General features: G+C 41.1%; 1 protein-coding gene across 9 annotated transcripts in view; it reads left to right on the top strand.

Annotated features, from left to right (window-relative positions):
• ARMC2 (armadillo repeat containing 2) overlaps positions 1 to 10,884 on the top strand; it is a 120,006-nt gene extending 109,122 nt beyond the window's left edge. For all 9 annotated transcript variants that reach the window (XR_015132922.1, XR_015132923.1, XM_086317389.1 and 6 more), the window contains one exon: positions 10,470 to 10,884. Coding sequence is in view for 7 of the 9 variants with exons in the window: in XM_086317389.1 (XP_086173515.1) it covers positions 10,470 to 10,627 (158 nt within the window). In the remaining 2 variants the exon portion in view is untranslated. The remainder of the gene's footprint in view (positions 1 to 10,469) is intronic.
• The last annotated feature ends 4,915 nt before the right edge of the window (positions 10,885 to 15,799 follow it).

The following is a 15,799-nucleotide window of genomic DNA, read 5'->3' as shown; positions in this document are numbered from 1 at the left end:
TCTTTTCATCTGTAAAGTGGGGGCGTTATATCTGTGCTGTGTTGCAGGGAGTTGTGAGAATCAAACAAGCATCCTAAGAGCATTCCAGGAAGACTAGAGGCTGTAGTCAGGCAGTTCTGAGTTAAGGTCTCACTTTATCACATGCAAGGTTTTAACTCAGGGCATATTAACCTCTGAATGTATATCTTCTCATGTCTAAGGTGGGGATGATTGACATCCACTTTGCAGAGTTGTTGGGCTTCCCTGGTGGCTCAGACGGTAAAGCATCTGCCTTCAATGTGGGAAACCGGGGTTTGATCCCAGGGTTGGGAAGATCCCCTGGAGAAAGAAATGGCAATCCACTCCAGTATTCTTGCCTGGAAAATCCCATGGATGAAGGAGCCTGGTAGGCTACAGTCCATGTGGTGGCAAAGAGTTGGACATGACTGAGCGACTTCACTTTCACTTGCAGAGTTGTTAGGGTGATAAATGAATAGACTTGCACAAAGAAATTCACATAGAACCTGACACACAGCTAGTTCTCAAAACACGGTTGTGAAAATGCTTGGGAAATTCTATTGTTGTAACAATATGTTATTAAACAGGAACTCCGGACCAGAGCTGTTTGAAAGAAAGCTATACAATAGGTTCTTGTAGGTTATCCATTTTAAATATAGCAGTGTGTACATGACCTTGCCACGGTCCCTAACCGTCCCTTCCCCCGGCAACCAGAAGTTCATTTTCTAAGTCTGTGAGTGTCTTTCTGTTCTATAAGTAAGGTAATGTGTGTCACTTCCTTTTAGATTCCACATATAAGGGATGTCATATTGTATTTCTCCTCTGACTGCACTCAGTATGACACTCGCTAGGTCCGCCCATGTTGCTGCAAATGGCATTCGTTTTAATAGCTGAGTAATATTCCATTGTATTTGAAGTACCACATCTTCTTTATCCATTCCTCTGTCGGACATTTAGGTTGCTTCCATGTTTTGGCTATTATAACAAATATTTGGGTTCATGTATCCTTTCAAATCATGTTTTTCTCCAGTTAGATATCTAGGAGTGGGATTGTGGGGTCATATGATAGTTCAGTGTTTAGTTTTTTAAGGAACCTCCATACTGTTCTCCATAGTGGCAGTGCTAATTTACATTCCCACCAACAGTGTAGGAGGGTTCCCTTCTCAAAATGAGCACATTTTTAAATGATTGAGGTTCACATTCTGCTCTGTGGACTTGAAGTTTTCTTGGATTGCTGGGAGCAGAAGTGTGCTCAACTTGCTTTAATTCAGTTCTCAACTGGGGCAGAACATTGGAATCAAAATATATGGAATTAAAAAGAAAAATCAATCAAAAAAACCACACTTGTCCTGGCCCCATCCCTAGGAATTCTGATTCAGGAGCTCTTGGGGAGGCCAATTATCTGCATCATTAAAAAGTTCCACAGGTGAGTTTGCTATTCGGGCAGCACTGAGAACTCCACCCTAGTTAGTGAAGGAGCTGAAGGGAAGGATGCCCTGGAAAGAAGGAAGCTGGGAAACACGCGCATTGCGCAGAGCCTGCTGGACCAGCACTCAGGATGTGGAAGGCAGCCCATGAGTAGCAGGCATCATCTACCTGACCCTGCTGAGACCCAGCAGTGCTCTGTCTCCTCTCTTAAGGAAAAAGGCCTTTCTCCCCCTCGTTTGCCTCTAGGCTCCTGTGTGGCCATGGCTCCAGCTGTCTCAAGGCCGCTTCTTGGTGCTGTCGTGAGTGGGCTTCTGTCTCCTCTGCTGTTGGCACGACTTTCTGTCTCCCATTTGGGGAGAAGATGTGACTGGTTCCATGAGTCATCTCCTGGGCTCTAGGCTTTCGTGCCTCAGGCAGCAGCTGCCTCCACTGCAGGCTGTCTGTGGCTTCCTTTGGCACCTCAGGCTGGGACAGTCAACCATATGTAGCAAACTGGTGGGGCCGTGTGCACCACTTAAGAAGGGATGTGGGCATGGCTGGCTTCACACGCGGGCAGCGCACCTGGCGTGCCCTTGACTATAATGGGCCTGTTCCTGCCTCTTCCCCCCGTCAGCCCTCCCTGGAGCAGGACTAGGCTTCCCCTCATGCTTCCCTAACCTTGCCCCTTTGCTCTGGCCAGGTCTCTTACCTGCCTGGCCCAAGGCTGCCGGTCCTAGCAGGCCCTTCCTGTGAGCTTTCCAAGCCCACAGTCACAGGGAAGCTGTACTGCTTACATAGCAATTAATCATGAGCTGTGTAACTTGCTCTGTATTATTGTTTGGTACCTTTTGTTTGCCCACTCCAACGGAGCCACTTTAAGGAAAGGATATTGCCTTGGGCAAAGCAGGTTCTTGATAGATGGTTGTAGATTAACTGACAATGGTGGTATCTTTAATAGTGCTGTATGCTTTTAAAAGGACGTTCATTCTATCCTTCTAAGATCCAAGGTCATCAGCTAGGTGACAGTGGAGGTAGGTACGTCTAGGAGGGTTAAGTGACTTGCCTAAGATCATACTGTAGCAAAGCCAGGGCTTTTCATCAGAAAGTAAACATTGAGCCCCTGTATTTTTCTGCTGTTCCATTACATAGTATGCCCTTACCCCACCCCATCCCACCCAACCCTGGAAGGGGATGGAGGCACAGGTAAGAAAAATAAATACAGTCCACCAGGGAGCCAGGTCATCATCAGAGCATGGCATGCACTTCTCACGTGATCACGAGTGCTCCTTATAAGCCGTGAGGACCGGCTACTTCCTGGCTCTTCTCTCCACAGTGTGGACCTCAGAGCCTTACTTCTGACACGGGCTGTAGTTGTGTCTGGCCAGCTGGGTGGCAGCAATTGAAATGGATATATGAGTGAGAGTATACTTAAATTTCAATTTTTTTAACAGCGATAGGTTAAAAAAACAACAGGCCGTTTTGAAAACAGGATGAGCTGTTATATCACAAAAGTCCCACAATGTAGTGTGAGCACTGTTTTTAGAAATCACCGCAGGGCAATTGATATAGCAATGTAAGTTACCCAACTTTTTCGTGATGGGAAGCTGGAAAAAGAAAGTAATGGGACTCAGTGTGGTTGGGATGTTGACAGTCTTTTAGGAAAGTGGCTTAAAAAGAATGTTGTCTAAAACTTCCTGATGTGCTATAGCCACTTCTCATAAACTCATGAGCAATCTGTTTATCTTGAAGTTCTTATGTGGTGTGCCCTGGCACACTACCATGAGCTTCTCTCAGGGCTGCTGGCAACTGGTGATCACCAGTATACACTGGTGATTAGTGTGTACAGTTTGCTATTGTGAACGTAAATGACTCTGGGTTATTTTATATTCATCTGAGGTATGTGGAGGGCTTCCCCAGATTGCTCAATGGTAAAGAATCTGCCTGCCAATGCTGGAGATACAGGTTTGATCCTTGGGTCAGGAAGTCCCCTGGAGAAGGAAATGGCAACCCACTCCAGTATCCTTGTCTGGAAAATCTCATGGACAGAGGAACCTGGTGGGCTACAGTCCATTGGGTTGCAAAGAGTTAAGCACGAGTTAGCAACTAAATAACAAGATATGTGGAACTTAGAACCTAGGTTATGTGATAAGGGATAGAGGGGGCCCCAGTGTTCAAAGTAGAGGGTCACATCATCATGCTCATGCCAAAGAGTCATCAGGTGCTTCTAGAACATGTGAGAACTGTGCCTTATAAGAGTTACAACAGTAATCAAACCCCTGGTAGCTACCTGGTGCTGAACACTAGGCTAGGAAAGAGTGCAGTGATGCACAGGATCCTTAAACTGTAGTAGAGACCATGTTATAATGGTCACTGACAGAGTTGTTTTGAGTCCTTTTGTTGTTGTTGTTTAGTCACTCAGGTGTGTCCGACTCTTTGTGACTCCATGGACTGCAGCACACCAGGTTCCCTGTCCTTCACTATCTCCTGGAGTTTGCATAAACTCATGTCCATTGAGTCAGTGATGCCATCCAACCATCTCCTCCTCTGTTACCACCTTCTCCTCCTGCCCTCAGTTTTTTCCAGCATCAGGGTCTTGTCCAGTGAGTCAGCTATTCACATTAGGTAGCCAGGGTATTGGAGCTTCAGCTTTAGCATCTCTCCTTCCAATGGATATTCAGGGTTGATTTCCTTTAGGATTGATTGGTTTGATCTCCTTGTTGCTGTTGAAGGGACTCTCAAGAGTATTCTCCAACACCACAGTTGAAAAGCATCAATTCTTCGGCACTCAACCTTCTTTATGATCCAACTCTCACACTGTACATCACTACTGGAAAAACCATAGCTTTGACTATACTGACTTTTGATGGCAAAGTGATGTCTCTGCTTTTTAAGATGCTGTCTAGATTTGTCATAGTTTTTCTTTGAAGGAGCAAGCATCTTTTAATTTCATGGCTGCAGTGATTTTGGAGCCCAAGAAAATGAAATCTGTCACTGTTTCTACGTTTTCCCCCATCTATTTGCCATGAAGAGATAGGATCAGCTGCCATGATCTTTGTTTTTTGATGTTGATTTCAAGCCAGCTTTTTCACTCTCCTCTTTCACCTTCACCAAGACGCTCCTTAGATCTTCTTTGCTTTCTGCCATTAGTGTGCTATCATCTGCATATCTGAAGTTGATGTTTCTCCCGGCAAACTTGATTCCAGCTTGAGCTTCATCCAACCTGGCATTTCACATAATATACTCTGCATATAAGTTAAATAAGCAGGGTGACAATATACAGCCTTGATGTACTCCTTTCCCAATTTTGAACCAGTCCACTGTTCCATATCTGGTTCTAACTGTTGCTTCTTAACATGCATACAGGTTTCTCAGGAGACAGGTCAGGTGGTCTGGTAGTCCCATCTCTTTCAGAATTCTCCACAGTTTGTTGTGATCCACACAGTCAAAGGCTTTGGCATAGTCAATGAAGTAGTAGTAGACTTTTTTTTTTTTTTAATTCCCTTGCTTTTTCTATGACCCAGCAGATGTTGGAAATTTGCTCTCTGGTTCCTCTGCTTTTTCTAAATCCAGCTTGTATATCTGGAAGATCTTGGTTCATGTACTGTTGAAGCCTAGCTTGAAGGATTTTGAGTATTACCTTGTTAGCGTGTGAAATGAGTACAACTGTATGATAGTTTGAACATTGTTTGGCATTGCCTTTTTTGGGATTGAAATGAAAACTGACCTTTTCCAGTCCTGTGGCCACTGCTGAGTTTTCAAAATTTGCTGGCACAGAGTGCAGCACTTTCACAGCATCATCTTTTAGGATTAGAAATAGCTCAGCTGGGGTCCTATCACCTCCCTAGTTTTGTCTGATGCTGGGAGGGATTGGGGGCAGGAGGAGAAGGGGACAACAGAGGATGAGATGGCTGAATGGCATCACCGACTCGATGGACATGAGTTTGAGTGAACTCCGGGAGTTGGTGATGGACAGGGAGGCCTGGCGTGCTGTGATTCATGGGGTCGCAAAGAGTTGGACATGACTGAGCGACTGAACTGAACTGAATGCTTCTTAAGGAGAAGGCAGTGGCACCCCAATCCAGTAATCTTGCCTGGAGAATCCCAGGGATGGGGGAGCCTGGTGGGCTGCCATCTATCGGGTCACACAGAGTTGGACACGACTGAAGCGATTTAGCAGTAGCAGCAGCAATGCTTCTTAAGGCCCACTTGACTTCACATTCAGGATGTCTGGCTCTAGGTGAGTGACCACATGATTGTGGTTATCTGGGTCATTCAGACCTTTTTGGTACAGATCATCTGTGTATTCTTGCCACCTCTTCTTAATCTCTTCTACTTCTGTTAGTTCAGTTCAGTCGCTCAGTCATGTCCGACTCTTTGAGACCCCATGAATCGCAGCACGCCAGGCCTCTCTCTCCATCACCAACTCCCAGAGTTTACCTAAACTCATGTCCATCGAGTCGGTGATGCCATCCAGCCATCTCATCCTCTGCCGTCCCCTTCTCCTCATGCCCTCAATCCCTCCCAGCATCAGGGTCTTTTTCAATGAGTCAATTCCTCGCATGAGGTGGCCAAAGTATTGGAGTTTCAGCCTCAGAGTCAATCCTTTCAATGAACACCCAGGACTGATCTCCTTTAGAATGGACTGGTTGGATCTCCTTGCAGTCCAAGGGACTCTCAAGAGTCTTCTCCAGCACTACAGTTCAAAAGCATCAATTCTTCGGCACTCAGCTTTCTTCACAGTCCAACTCTCACATCCATACATGACCACTGGAAAAAACATTGCCTTGACTAGACGGACCTTTGTTGACAAAATAATGTCTCTGCTTTTCAATATGCTATCTAGGTTGGTTGTAACTTTCCTTCCAAGGAGTAAGCATCTTTTAATTTCATGGCTGCTATCACCATCTGCAGTGATTTTGGAGACCCCCCAAAAAAGTCTGACAGTTTCCCCATCTATTTCCCATGAAGTGATGGGACTAGAGGCCATGATCTTGAGCTTTAAGCCAAGTTTTTCATTCTCCTCTTTCACTTTCATCAAGAGGCTCTTTAGTTCTTCTTCACTTTCTGCCATAAGGGTGGTGTCATCTGCATATCTGAGATTATTGATATTTCTCCCAGCAATCTTGATTCCAGCTTGTGCTTCTTCCAGCCCAGCGTTTCTCATGATGTACTCTGCATAGAAGTTAAATAAGCAGGGTGACAATATACAGCCTTGATGTACTCCTTTTCCCATTTGGAACCAGTCTGTTGTTCCATGTCCAGTTCTAACTGTAGCTTCCTGACCTGCATATAGGTTTCTCAAGAGGCAGGTCCGGTGGTCTGGTATTCTCATCTCTTTCAGAATTTTCCACAGTTTATTGTGATCCACACAATCAAAGGCTTTGGCATAGTCAATAAAGCAGAAATATATGTTTTTCTTGAACACTCTCTGTTAAGTCCTTGCCATTTCTTTCATTTATACTGTCCATCTTTGCATGAAATATTCTCTTGGTGTCTCTAATTTTCTTGAGGAGATCTTTGGTCTTTCCCATTCTATTGTTTTCTTCTATTTCTGTGCATTGTTCACTTAAGAAAGCTTTCTTATCTCCTTGCTATTCTCTGGAACTCTGCATTCAGTTGGGTTTATCTTTCCCTTTGTCCTTTGCTTTTCACTTCTTTTCTCAGCTATTTGTAAGGCTTCCTCAGACAACCACTTTGCCTTCTTGTATTTATTTTTCTTGGGGATGGTTTTAGTCATCACTTCCTGTACAATGATACGAACCTCCACCCATAGTTCTTCAAGCACTCTGTACCAGATTTAGTCCTTTGAACTATTCATCACTTCTATTATGTAATCATAAGGGATTTTATTTAGGTCATACCTGAATGGCTTAGTGGTTTTCCCTACTTTCTTCAATTTAAGTCTGCATTTGGTAATAAGGAGTTCATGATCTGAGCCACAGTTAGCTCCTGATCTTGTTTTTGCTGACTGTATAGAGCTTCTCCATCTTTGGCTGCAAAGAATATAATCAATCTGATTTCAATATTGACTGTCTGGTGATGTCCATGTGTAGAGTCATCTCTTGTGTTGTTGGATGAGGGTGTTTGCTATGACCAGTGTGTTCTGTTGGCAGAACTCTTGTTAACCTTTGCCTTGCTTCATTTTGTACTCCAAGGCCAAACTTGCCTGTTACTCCAGATATCTTTTGACTTCCTACTTTTTGCATTCCAGTTCCCTATGATGAAAAAGACATCTTTTTTTGGTGTTTGTTCTAAGAGGTCTTATAGGTCTTCAAAGAATGGTTCAACTTCAACTTCTTTAGCATTAGTGATTGGGAGATAGACTTGGATTACACTGATGTTGAATGATTTGCCTTGGAAACAAATGGAGATCATTCTGTCTTTTTTGCGATTGCTCCCAAGTACTGCAGTTCAGACTCTTCTGTTGACTATGAGGGCTACTCCTTTGCTTCTAAGGGATTCTTGCCCACAATAGTAGATATATAATGGTCATCTGAATCAAATTCACCCATTCCCATCCATTTTAGTTCACTAATTCCTGAAGTGTCAATATTGACTCTTGCCATCTCCTGCTTGACCATGTCCAATTTACCTTGATTCATGGACCTAACATTTCAGGTTCCTATGCAATATTGTTCTTTACAGCATCAGACTTTACTCTCACCACCAGACACAACCACAGCTGGGCACTGTTTCTGCTTTGGCTCAGCCTCTTCATTTTTTCTGGAGCTATTTCTCTGCCCTTCCCCAGTAGCATATTGGACACCTACTGACCTGCGGGGCTCATCTTTCAGTTTCTGCCTTTTTGCCTTTTAATCCTTTCTAAAACCTTACCTAAAATTCTAGTGTTTGGAAGTGTGCTGTGTACAAAGAAAGTTGAACAATAACTGGTTATCTAAATCAGTACTTTTCACACTGTAACCAGTTTGAAAAATGAAGCAGCAAACAAAGAGAATATCAGAATATATTACATGTAGAAAAGATAAGTATTCTGTCATGAAACATTTGTATTTGTTTATAAATATGTAAATATGTGTATATAGTCATCATGTAATATGGACTTCTCCTAGGTTACAGTAAAAAAAAAAAAAAAGTTTGAAAATCATAGATCTAAGGTTTTCTTGGGTTAGCCTCTGCTGTTCATTGCAATACAAGTTCCAAATTTAACACCTAGTGTAATATGACATATTTTATGCATTTGCTGTATTCACTTTGCAACTTGATACTGCTTTTGTCTTATCTATAGTTATTTGGCCACTTTTGTTATCTTGCCTAACCCAATTTACAATTAATAGGGTACAAGTGTAGATTAACTAATTATACGTTGAGCCTCAAGAAAAGTAATATAGTCTCAATGTTAGATTAAGAAACCCCAGACACCAAAACAGTGACTTGGCTAAAATCATCAAACCCAGCCAAAGTCCTGGACTGAGAGAAAGACTGCAGGTTGCCTGGGCAGCCATCAGTCCTAAGCTGCTTTGGAAAAAGAGCATAAAAAAAGAGAATTCATTTTTAACGAAAGTTTAGTACTCAGAACATCTGCAGAAGAGTGAGCAGGAAGTAGATCTAGGAATTGAAGAGCACTCAGAGTCACACAGACCGCTTTAGTTTGGAAATAGCCCAACAGGAAGGCCTTTCAAGGCATCAGACACCATCTGGATTCTCCTCCTTTCAAGGCCTTGATTATCAAATGGGTGGGGAGAGTCAGGTTTGCTTACAGGGGTCTCCATGGAGAGCTTTGCTGAATTGTTTGTGTCTGCCCAGAACTTATCTCAGAGTTGCATAGCTATCCAATTGGCTGGGGGAGAGGACGGGAAGGTACAAACTGGGATTCCAGACTTATCTTATTCTGGGTGGTGACACCAACACCCGTAGTGCCAAAGCACACACAGTGCACTTTGTGTGTACCGAGAACATTCAGGGTAGGAAACTTGATGTAAGCACCAAGGAAGTGTTTGATGGTAGGATTTAGTGGACCTTATGAAAGAAGTTTGGAAATTATGCAAGCAGCAATATTTGTGGTCACTTTAGGACTTAGTGGTTACCACTTAAGAAGGCTGCCTCAGCCTCAGACCTAAGAAGTGGCAGAGCCAACCTTCTGACTGGCAGGCCAGTGTATTTTCCTGAAGTCCTTCTCATGGGTTCCAGTGTAAACAGAGAGAAATGCAGTGGCAGGTCGGTGCAGAAACCTCAGTAGCCATCTGTCTTCCAACTTGGGTTGGATATACTTTCACGATATTCACAGAATTGAAAGTGCTGTTGGATTAAGAAACAAATCAAGGTTGTAATTTTGCATTTTTTTAACAAGTGCTTTTCTGCATTATACATCGATTCCCTTGGGATTCTTATATTTTTTAGGATTCTCAGTCTTCCACTTTTCACTTTCATTGTGGAGAGCATAAGGTGGCAGGAGGAGGGAGGTGTTATCTTTTCAAAGAAGTTTGTCCAGGCTGCTCTGAAATGAGCAAAGTTGATTTGCAGTCAGATTCAACTGTGCTACTTTCCCAAAAGATTTCCTAACTTCTTTTATATTTGTCAACCACTAAAGAATTAATAATTAACATTTTTAGTGTGCAGATAAAGAAATAATCTATTCATACTTTGTTTATTCTGAGAAATTGTGATCTATCTTTTGGATATAAAGTTAGATGTAACATTAGGGATAAATTGAAGTAAGAACTCAATTCAGTCTAGGGTTTTTGTTTTTTTTTTTTTTAAGGAAGATTGCTATCTCTTTTATTATTATTTTTTTTGCCACACCACACACTATGCACAATCTTTGTTCCCTGACCAGGGATCCAACCCCAGGCCCCCTGCAGTGGAGGCATAGAGTCTTAACCACTTGGACTGCTAGGGAAGTCCTCAAGATTATATATTTTTTTAAATTAAGAAACTATCATACACTTACTTAAAATTTTTTCTATAAAGAACTACTCCTGTAAAAAACCCTTGTTGCAATTAGAGATGACTCAGGATGAGTTTAACTCATGCCATCAAAAATTAAACTTCATTCAGTAGGATTACATTTCTAAATAATTGCTGTAATTTTAATTTTTCTGATGCAGATGAAGAACTAGCATTGAATGGGAGTTTTGACCAAGACCTAAAAAACTATCACAAACTCCACTGGGAAACAGAATTCAGACCGGTGGCACAGCAGCTTCTAAACCGAATTAAGAATCATCACACCTTCCTGGAACCTCTGCCTATTCCTTCTTTCTAACATGATGCAGATTAACAACAGAAACAGGAAGTCAGGTCTCCATCATTCTTAAGAAGTGGTAACAAGCATGAACTTTTTCTTCAATATTAACAAATATTCAAAGTTTTTCAGGTACTTATTTTAGTGAGTAGTCTTAGTGTATTAAAAGAAATAAGCATTTCTTCTTGTCAGGTATTGTGGAAAAATGAATATACATGTGGTGCTTCTTGCTATGAGAAATTTAAGATGAAAATATATTCATGATATTTCTAAGTAAATGACTTTTTATTCTGTTCTCTATTGAATAATTTAGTTCTAGTCTTAAAATCCTGATGTCACAATTCTAGAATTTAATTGCTTGTCAGTTCAGTCAATGAACTGTGTAATGAAGACAGATTTTATGTACAGAAAGAATAGTGGTCAACACTATTAGGAATACATTACGACATAAGCATCTGCACTAATTTTTACAGCTTTTAATAATAGTCTTCTGGTTAGGTACCACTATTTTTCTGGTTGTCACATTGAGAGGAGGGGGAAGCAGAAAAATTTAGAGAAGACTGCTTTGGGCCATCTATTCTTTATTAAATAAGTAAAATAGATAAAAAAGAGAGAATTTTCCCTTTTTATTTTTATTTGAAATAAACAGTAGACCAGACAATTCTACTTATAACTCTCTGTGATTATAGAGGTGACCTAATATACTAGAAGTATATGGCAGATCTCAGTTTGAATCCTAGTTCTCCCCTGCCTAGGTTTTGGGCAACTAACTTAATATTTTTAGCTTAAGTGTACAGTGTAATCATGTAGTTTAGGAACAAACAAACAAAAATGGGCAAATTGTCCAGTATGCTGACTGATGTGTAATAGGTACTCAATAAATTATGGTTTTCCACCCTTTGTAGGGTAAGATTGGTCTTTGAATAAATGACCAACACCAAAGAAATTGAGATAACCATTGATATCCTAAATTAGCCAAAGAAAGATTCAGAATAAAAGTAGATTTGATACTCTGCTCTGTAGGGTTAGAGATGAACCATTAATAACATAAAAACTCATCTCTTACCCTAACAAGATACCAAGACTAATGAGATAAAGGCAGGCTTTTAAGAGACTAGATAGACTCTTATAAGTCTATTAGAAAAACCCTAAATTTCCAGAAGCAAATAGACTTTCCAAGGGCTCCTCTAGTTTGGGGCTCATCCCAGGTTGGGGCTCAGCAAAATCATCTAGAGACACTCACTGTAGGCTGTCATCCATGAGTATATGCTACGAGATTCACTCCAACAGTTGAAATCTTTTTTTTTTTTTTTTTTAATATTTATTTGGCTGCACTGGGTCTTAGTTGTGGCATGTGGGATCCAGCTCCCCTATCAGGGATCAAACAAACCCGTGTCCCCTGCATTGGGAGTGTGGAGTCCTAACCACTGGACCACCTGGGAAGTCCCTGGAAACATTTTTTAAAAGTTTGATAGGCTAATCTCTCAAAAACATTTGAAGATCTAAGTATTTTTACCCATGAAGTGAAGTCGCTCAGTCGTGTCTGACTCTTTGTGACCCCGTGGACTGTAGGCCACCAGGCTCCTCCATCCATGGGATTTCCTAGGCAAGAATATTGGAGTGGGTTGCCATTTCCTTCTCCAGGGGATCTTCCCGACCCAGGGATCGAACCCAGGTCTTCCGCATTGCAGGCAGACGCTTTAACCTCTGAGCTACCAGGGAAGCCCATTTTTACCCATAGCAGGCTATATATACTACTTTCAGTGAAAAAGATAAAACTCTCTTCCCCCTAAAAGAGCCCCCTCGGTATTTATAATTAATATAATAACTCATAGTAGAATACCATTATATTTGTTCTCCGTATTAAACTGCTCTCCCTCAGATTCATCTGCAAGCTGGACCATGTGGAACTATCTCAGTTCATTTCAGTTGCTCAGTTGTGTCTGACTCTTTGCAAACCCATGGACTGTAGCACGCCAGACTTCCCTGTCCATCAGTTCCCAGAGCTTGCTCAAACTCATGTCTGTCGAGTCGGTGACACCATCCAACCATCTCATCCTCTGTCGTCCCCTTCTCCTCCTGCCTTCAGTCTTTCCCAACATCAGGGTCTTTTCCAATGAATCAGTTCTTTGCATCAGGTGGCCAAAGTATTGGAGTTTCAGTTCCAGCATCAGTCCTTCCGATGAATATTCAGGACTGATTTCCTAAGGATTGACTGGTTTGATCTCCTTGCTGTCCAAGGGACTCTCAGGAGTCTTCTCTAACACCAAAAACCATAGCTTTGACTAGACAGACCTTTGTTGGCAGAGTAATGTCTCTGCTTTTTAATATGCTGTCTAGGTTGGTCATAACTTTTCTTCCAAGGAGCAAGCGTCTTTTAATTTCATGGCTGCAATCACCATCTGCAGTGATTTTGGAGCCCAAGAAAATAAAGTCTCTCACTGTTTCCACTGTTTCCCCATCTATTTGCCATGAAGTAATGGGACCAGATACCATGATCTTAGTTTTTTGAATGTTGAGTTTTAAGCCTACCTTTTCACTCTCCTTTTTAGTTCTTCTTTGCTTTCTGCCATAAAGGTGGTGTCATTTGCGTATCTGAGGCTATTGATATTTCTCAGTATCTTGATTGAGATCTTGATTCAATCTTGATTCCAGCTTGTGCTTCATCCAGCTCGGCATCTCACATGAAGTTAGATAAGCAGGATGACAATATACAGCCTTGACGTACTCCTTTCCTGATTTGGAACCAGTCTGTTGTTCCATATCCAGTTCTAACTGTTGCTTCTTGACCTGCCTACAGATTTCTCAGGAGGCAGGTCAGGTGGTTTGGTATTCCCATCTCTCAAAGAATTTTTAAAGTTTGTTATGATCCACACAAAGGCTTTGGTGTAGTCAAAAAAGTAGAAGTAGGTGTTTTCCTGGAACTCTCTTGCTTTTTTGATGATCCAGCGGATTTTGGCAATTTGATCTCTGGTTCCTCTGCCTATTTGCTTACCTTATTATTGGAACTATCAGATCAGATCAGTCGCTCAGTCGTGTCCAACTCTGCGACCCCATGAATCGCAGCACGCCAGCCCTCCCTGTCCATCACCAACTCCCGGAGTTCACTGAGACTCACGTGAACTCTGCCTACCTTGGAACTATCTGTCTACCTTAAAAATTACAGTGAAAAAATTTGCCATCTTAACCATTTTTAAATGTTTCAGTGGTGTTAAGCTTACTCATGTTTGTCTGCAAGGTTCTTCCTTTGCAGAACTTTTTCTGCAGAACTTTTTCATCTTGCAAAACTGAAACTCTGTACCCATTAAACAACTCCTCCTTTCCTCCTCTTTCCAGCCCCTAGCAACCACCATCCTATGTTGTTTCCATGAATTTGATTTGATTAGGTCCCTCATACAGCATTTGTCGCTTTGTGACTTTTATTTTTCTTAGCATAATGTCTTCAAAGTTCATCCATGTTGTGGTGTGTGATGGGATTTGCTTCCTTTTAAGGCTCAATAATATTTTCTTGTATGTTTATATCATATTTTTTCATCCGTTAACTCATCAGGACATTTGGGTTACTTCTGTCTCATGGCTATTGTGAATAATGCGACTATGAACAGGGGTGTATAAATACCTCTTCAAGATCCTGCTTTCGGTTCCTTGTGATGTATACCCAGAAATGGAATGACTGGATGATATAGTAGTTCTACTGTTAATTTTTTGAGGAATGTCTGTATTCATTTCTGCAGAGGCTATATCATTTCACGTCACCAACAGTGCACAAGGGTTCCCATTCTTTACATCTTCTCCAGCACCTGTTTTCTGTTGTTGTTTTGGTAGTAGCCATTCTAATGGTTGTGAAATGGTGTCTCATGGTGGTTTTGATTTGCATTTCTCTAATAAGTAATGATATTGAGTATCTTCACATTTTTATTGGCCATCTATATATCATCTTTGGAGAAATGCCCGTTGAAGTCATTTGCCACTTCAAATTTTTATATTTTTATTATATTTTTATTTATTTTTAAAAATTTATTAAAATTTTTTTAATGTAGTTGGTTTTATAATGTGTTTCAGGTGTGTAGCAAAGTGATTCAGATACACACACATACATTTTTTAGATGCATTTCTGTTATAGGTTTTATAAGATATTGAATATAGTTCCCTATGCTATATAGTAGGTCTTTGTTGATTATCTACTGGGGTGACCAAAAGGTTCATTTGCATTTCTCCATAAGATGCTATGGAAAAATCTGAATGTACCTTTTGGCCAACCCAATATTTTATATATAGTAGTGTGTATATGTTAATCCCAAACTCCTAACTTATCCCTCTTCCACCCCATTTTCCCCTTTGGCAACCATAAGTTTGCGTTCCATATCTGTGACTCTGTTTGTAAATAATTTCATTTGTATGCTTTTATTTTAGATTCTTTCCACATATAATAAATGATAATCTCTAGATCCATCCATGTTGCTGCAAATGGCATTATTTCATTTTTTTATGACTTGGTAATATCCCTTGTGTATATATTACCGCATCTTTTTTATCCATTCATCTGTCAGTGAACACTTAGGTTGATTCCATGTCTTTGCTATTTTAAGTAGTGCTGCTATAAACATTGGGATGCGTGTATCTTTTCAAATTACAGTTTTCTCTGAACATGCGACCAGGAGTGGGATTGCTGGATCATATGATAATTCTTTTTGTTTTTTAAGGAACATTCATATTGTTCTCCATAGTGGCTGCACCAATTAACTTTCCCACCAACAGTGTGGGAGGGCTCTCTTTTCTCCACACAGTCTCCATTTACCGTTTGATCACTTTTTGATGATGGCCTTTCTGAATGGAGTGAGGTGATGCCTCCCTTTAGTTTTGATTTCAACTGCTCTAATAATTAGTGATGTTGAGCATCTTTTCATATGCCTGTTGGCCATCTGTATGTCTTCTTTGGAGAAGTGTCCATTTAAGGCTTCTAAATAGATTGAGCTGTTTATTTTATTTTTATTTTTATTGCAGGATAATTGCTTTACAGAATTTTGCTGTCTTCTGTCAAACCTCAACATGAATCAGCCATAGGTTTACATATATCCCCTCCCTTTTGAAACTCCCTCCCATTTCCCTCCCCATCCCCGCCCCCTAGGTTGATACAGAGCACTGTTTGAGTTTCCTGAGTCATTAAGCTGTATGAGTTATTTGTATATTTTG

This window comes from Bos grunniens, chromosome 9, assembly GCF_055505025.1.
Source record: "Bos grunniens cultivar Pamir isolate PY7600 chromosome 9, Bosgru_T2T1.0, whole genome shotgun sequence".
NCBI classification, from domain to species: Eukaryota; Metazoa; Chordata; class Mammalia; order Artiodactyla; family Bovidae; genus Bos; species Bos grunniens.
The sequence above is the reverse complement of the archived record's forward strand: the minus strand, read 5'-3'. Positions and strand labels throughout refer to the sequence as shown.